At 49.6% G+C, this 6,260-nt stretch overlaps 1 protein-coding gene across 1 annotated transcript; it reads right to left on the bottom strand.

Annotated features, from left to right (window-relative positions):
- Positions 1-3,485: 3,485 nt before the first annotated feature.
- Positions 3,486-5,777, bottom strand: UCRPA7_2619 (putative aconitase family protein; the record flags this gene model as incomplete). Its single annotated transcript, XM_007915186.1, has 6 exons — positions 3,486-3,859; positions 3,927-4,104; positions 4,160-5,053; positions 5,104-5,463; positions 5,512-5,694; positions 5,754-5,777. The coding sequence occupies 6 exons, from the start codon at positions 5,775-5,777 to the stop codon at positions 3,486-3,488; spliced, it is 2,013 nt and encodes a 670-aa protein (XP_007913377.1).
- Positions 5,778-6,260: the final 483 nt, after the last annotated feature.

Below are 6,260 nucleotides of genomic sequence, written 5' to 3'. Positions count from 1 at the left end.
GCCTGGCCTATTCTCCTCAACCAGATTCTCAGAAAGAGCAAAGGGGCCTACCGCGGCTGAGATATTTCCACAATTGCCTTTATATCCTATAGTATCATCGTTAATACCCACTTGGGCAAACGTGTAGTCAATGTCCGCGTCTTCCCTGCCAGACTTCCGCACAATCGCAACTTTGGATGTGATGACGCGAGAGCCACCCATTCCATCTATCTGGATAGGATCTGGAGTGCCCATCAGCCTCTTGATGAAACGATCACGGCTAGGCCCCGGCGCCGGGATGTCATCTTCATGGAAGAAGACCGCCTTGCTGGAGCCTCCACGATAGTAGACTGCTTTAACAGTTTGAGCCATGGTATCGCGGTGTAATTGGCATGTACAAATCTTCGCAAAAGTTTATAACTCTACATCAGTCAGTGATGATCCTGTGGGCAGCAATTTTAACGCACAGCATACGGGGCGAGATATTTGACCCTGTGGTCTTGGCTTTTCCACCCCGCAGAAGCTAAATGCGGCCATCTGGTCCCAAGGGGCCGGTATGGGGCGACAATTGTGGAGACCGGCGAACTTCGGCAAGCCCGCCCCCTTTGCAGCCTGATCAAGGGGAATGGCATGACCCGATTGTGGCATGTGACCAAGTTCACTATGCATGGTTGCTGATCTAGGCATGCCCAGGCTCTCGGAACCTGGGTCGGCAGGTAGATCCAGTACCCGTGTAGTCCGTAATGTCCGGGGTCCGAATAGGGACCGAGTCTGGGGAAGCAGGTAATCGTTGTTTCTGCTGTCTTCATTGGTTATCGAATGTAGTCGGCCCCCAGTTCAGGTTTGTGAAGTCAAAGTTCGCCGCCCACTCGAAATCTGGAAACGGATCGCCGGGCAAAATCAGCATGTCATTGAACGAGTCCGACATGCCGTATGCAACTCCATCCAGTCCATCTTGGGTACCTCCATTGCTGAGACCTCCTGGGTTTGTCATACGTGTGTTACCTAGTACATATGTCAGTCTGAATGCAAAGTAAAGTATAGAAGATGAGGCTTACCTCTATCTGGCTGATCCGCTGCTTGATCTTGGTATGGGCTTGGCTGTCCTGCGAACTCCTCTCTCCACCACCAAAAGCAGTCAAAGACGATGCTCAGAGACAGCCGACTCCGAATGCGTGTCCTTAAGCTTTGGACCCGGCCATCTGCTTGCCTAAATATGATCTTACTGTTCCAAAGTTGAGTCATGATCGTGGCAGCCCTTGCGCTTATATCGTCACTTTGTAAAGATGCCCGGCGACATAGAAGTATGGCAGAAAAATAAGCCTTCTCCCCTGCTTCAGCATCAATGTGTTGGGATAGTGAGCTACGGCTGATTTTCAGTATCGTGAATGCTGCAAGAGAGATAGTCCGTTCGATGAACACCGGGCATGTTTCGGTTAGTTTGACTCTTTCATCCTCGGCTACCGCAGTCTCAATGAAAGAGCATGCAGCAGAGTAGAGGTGCAACATGCCAGCTTGGTTGGGGTTTTCTGGGTGTTCGAAGAAGTAGTAGGCGAGTAGATGCAATCTATAACTCCATCCATGTAAATGGTCTATATAGGCAGGTCAGTCAAAATGCAAGACTTTAAACTCGCCGTCTGGTAAGCTGACCGATGCTTGTGTGACATTGCCTGAAAGTATCTAGATATTGACTATCAAACAGGCTGATGAGGTGGCTCAGGAAGTTAGGGTGTGGATTTGTGGTAGCATCTTGGATCGCCTTTAGAATAGCAGTTGTAGAAGCTATCATGATGTTGTGCATCTTGCATCGAATTTGAAGCGCTCCAGGAAACACGGAGAGTAATTTATCGTCTTCAGGTCCAACAGTGAACATATTCATCATCAGCATAGGTGGCACGCCTTCTCTGAGACTTGTACTAAAAACTATCAGCCGTCGAGCAGGAAACACGCACTTAATCCGAACTCACCGATGACTGATCATCAAACAGTGTACCCAAAGCTGAGCCCTCGAGACCTTTTGATCATTGCGCGAGTCTAATTTTGTCCGCTCAAAGTCCTGACCGGATCCGATTACATGGAGGCCAATTTGCATTGCAAGGTGGATGGCAGCACCACTCAAAACGTGGCTGACATCTTTGTGCATAGTGTTGATAGGGACAGGCCATACACAAAGCAGCAAGAGGCCTTGGATTGTCTGAATTGGATTTGCTCGACTCTCAAGAGATTTCAAAGCGATAGAGTTGATGCGAGGGGCAAGCTTACTGAGCAGCGTTGGGTCACGCACATAATGTCTGCTCCCGATGAAGATGATGGCCCAGAAGAGGAATGGTGAGAGTTCAAAATACTCATCTGGAGACAGCATGGAGTCGAGAATAGGCAGTATTGGGAAGTAACGCTGAAAGAAGCTGAGCAATGTGATATCAATAGATGTTGACTAAAAAATTTGCGCGAGGCAGGGGATGCCTTACATAGTGAAGCAGTCTCTGATTCTCCAGGCGTCTACCTCATGACCATCGAGAACCTTTGAGGTACATTTATCTATGTCTGAACGAGGTGTGGGAAGGTCGTTGCTTGCGGCAGGTGAAATAACGAAGGGCAAAGCGGCCGGGACACGTGGATTCACAGGAGTTTCCGCAGCAATGATAGAGTGCTGCAGATGTGTGTTCAGAGGAGCAGCGATCTGTGAGCTGGTGCGCGGTTCCTCAGAATCATCGGCCTTCAGTCTGTCCAGTTCTTGCTGAAGTTGAGCCTTGGTCTGGCGTGCACGGGGATTGGCAGCCAAAACACATGCAAGCCCAAGCCGGCGACAGCGAGAGCAGATACCAGGTGGCTCCGCATCACAACGAGACTAACAAGTTGAAACTCGTCAATAGGAATGCGGAAAGAGGAGGAGGAGGAGGAGGAGGAAGAGGAGGAGGATATCATTGTCATTGTTGGGAATGAAGCTCACTTTTTGTTGCCTACATTCTCGACAAGCAACGCGTCTTCTTTCCGGCGCCATTTTTCTCTCGGGCTACGGTTTCATATTCTGGCAATGGTGGTCCTGAAGACCTTGAAGCGGTCACCAGTTTTGATATTCAAAGACCGGAATCACTGGAAGACCAGACCACACATCCATCCGCCAGGTGACCAGCTGAAGAGAGAAAGTTGGAGGAAAAAGTTGGGGAATGTCCACGAGGTTGCTCTAGTGGTGATTGGGTGGGGTAATTAATACCATAGAACCCTCATCACCTGCTAATCCCCCGCATTACTAACATTCAACGCGTATTTGTTGCCCATGGCTGCTACAAATATCTCCACACAGGCCAGCGGAATCTGGCTGCAGCAGCTTAGGTGGAATTTGACGGTCTTGGACGGCCAACAACAAAAAGTTACGCGTACTGTACTGTACCAACCTCATCAGGTCAGCTGAAATGATATTTACCAATATGACACCTTCAAACCACCTTTCAGATGTCTTATTCTACATATACTTGTATATACATGCAAAGTAACGTCTTTGAATCTTACCATTGCAGTGGCTTCGAGGACGAACCACAACTCGAAGTCACTGCCGTTGCTTCTTCATCGCGTTTCGGCTTCGGCTTGCTGCCGCCAGAGCAAAGCGCGTCAAAGATCTGCTTTCCGTACTTGATGAACGCCGGCGTGATGCCTCCAATGTCCAGCAGTTCTTTCTCCATACTACTGAGCTGAAAGGGGAATTCCTGGCCTTCAACAATAATCACATTCTTATCCAAGTCTACATCAATGGAGCTGCCGTCCTTGACTGCCTCGAAGAAGTCAGCTCGGGTCATGGTGATGCCTAGAAGCCCGAGACTCGGCTGATTGCGGCTGTAGATGAAGGCAAAAGACTTGGCAATGACGCATTGTACACCAGTTCCTGGATGTCACGCAGTCAGTCATGCTGTAGCAACACGAAAAGAATGGCGGCGTCGGTATCTTCTTACCAAGTAGGGCTGATACAGCTTGCTCCCGAGACGAGCCGCACCCAAAAGCCTTCCCCGCAACAACCACGTTGAATCCATCCTTGACACGTGCCCTGAAGCTCGGATTCGTGAATTCTAAGCAGTGGGTTCCAAGCTCTTCGTTCGTCTTTGCTTCAATAAGATACTGCGCGGGAGCGAGCTACTCAAGGTTAGCTAATGGATAGGTCACTGTTCCCGACCACCAGCATGCTTACAGCGTCTGTGTCAATGAAGTCTCCCAGTTTTTGCACTTTACCCGAGATCATTCGGTCTCTACCGCCACTGCCTTGCACAGTCTGCTCAGAGTCTGGTGTGGGGACACTGCCAATGCCCGTTGCTTGTGCCTCATTAGGTATAAGTCCCGTGTTATCCACTTCATCAGAAGAGCCACGAGGTGGTTCGACATAATGAGGCTCTGTACTCTTGATAGTTGGAAGTGAACCTCGCCCTTTTAGGCTTTCCCATCTGGCAGGGTCTATCTGGTCAATGAGCTCCCGGGGATCCGCGATGGTCATATTGAAGGAGGAGGCTGCAACGGTTGCAGCTGAAGCGAGATTGCCGATCGACCCTTTGCCCATTCTGTTTTCGAAGTTGCGATTTTGCGAGGAGAGCCAGACTTCTCCCTCTGCCGCTTTATCTGCTGACATTCCCACGCAATAGCTACACCCGGGAATGCCAATCTCGAATCCAGCTTGTTCATATATGGCTGCCAGGCCTGACTTGCGGAGTTTATCGAGGATTGGTCGGGACCCTGGAACCACCTTTCGCTTGCCAGTTCCAACTGGCCTGAGACCAGTCTTCAGACCCTGTTCAAGAACAAGAGCTCCGAGGATAAGGTCTTCCTCTGCAGTTGTGCAAGCACCAATGAAGCAACCATCCAATGAGGTGCCCGCCACTTCGGAGACTGGGACAACGTCATCAGGATTTGGGTATTTTGCCACGAATGACTCCGTCTTTGCCAGGTCAATGACATGCGTTTCCGCATACACGGCATCTTCGTCCGGACGGAAGTACATTGCGGCACTTTTATGTCGAGCAACTTTTCTTGAGCTAACGAAAGAATTGGTAACGCCATCCGGCACGAATACGCCCGTGATACCTCCGAACTCCTACAACTGGTTGTCAGGCTTGTTCGAGATGAAGCTAATAAATTACTTACCGTGGTCATATTGGAGATAGCGAATCGCGCGTCTGGTGATAGATGCTCAAGCCCTGGCCCAGTGTACTCAACGACACGATCCGCAGCGACAGTGTTTCTTTTCAACTGCTGCAGGATGTAGAGTATCACATCCTTGCCACTGACTCCCTTGCCTGGCTTACCCACCAAGCGAATATTGACGCACTCGGGAACTCTGAACCAAATCTCTCCCGTTACAAGAGCCATGGTAACATCGGCAGCGCCCAGCCCAATAGCAAGACATCCCACAGCGCCGGAGGAGCACGTATGCGAGTCAGATCCGATCACAATCATACCTGGCTGCGCTCGCTCGCGATAAAATTCGGTGTGCATAATCGTATACTAAGAGGAAAGTTAGACTCCTTCCAGCATGAGACAAGCGTAGCTCACGTTCATCCCCTGGTACTCCGTCATCTTGAACACCTTCTTAGCTTTTTCGGACGATTCGATTAACTTCGCAATCGTGGGGTGCTTGTTGACCCTGGGATCTACAACATGATCCCCCGCCAACCAAAATCGATCATTGCGAAAGATTCCCGGCTTGCCAAGTTGATCATATGTTTTCTCCATGCCCTGTGCAAAGAGAGCTTTAGTTCAACCGCCCAGGCTTGGGACAAGCAATATCAACTTACACTCCAGGATGCTTCAGAGGCCATTATCCAGTCTACCGATACTCTAATCACGTCGCCAGATTGTACTGAACCTGTTGCTTCGACATTATGCATCTCAAATATCTTCTCCGTGAGCGTCATCGGCCGGCGCCCTGTAGGTCTGACATCGATAGGGAGGCCAGATTGTCGCGACTTGTCTGCAGAGTTCAGAGCTTCCAACCCTTCACTTGATTAGTTCCGACGATAGCCTCGAGGCACCAGGTTCACTCACAAGCACCTATCAGAAATATTACCTCAGATATATCCGCCTCCTCAACTTCTTTCTTGTCTTCTAATCCCAGCCCTCCGTAGTCTTTCGGGGTTCTACATATCTGAACGACATGGTCGAAGACATCTGCTTCTTTGTAATGGCTCGATGACCGAAGCTGTTGGGATATCTCTTTCAATGTATGTACAAGATCATTATTATTCTCAGCTATAGTGACACGTTAATTAGTATCTAGGCCTTTATCAATAGTCGTATGCTTA

The sequence above is a fragment of the Phaeoacremonium minimum genome (genome assembly GCF_000392275.1).
Source record: "Phaeoacremonium minimum UCRPA7 unplaced genomic scaffold PA7_03_scaffold_182, whole genome shotgun sequence".
NCBI classification, from domain to species: domain Eukaryota; kingdom Fungi; phylum Ascomycota; class Sordariomycetes; order Togniniales; family Togniniaceae; genus Phaeoacremonium; species Phaeoacremonium minimum.
The sequence above is the reverse complement of the archived record's forward strand: the minus strand, read 5'-3'. Positions and strand labels throughout refer to the sequence as shown.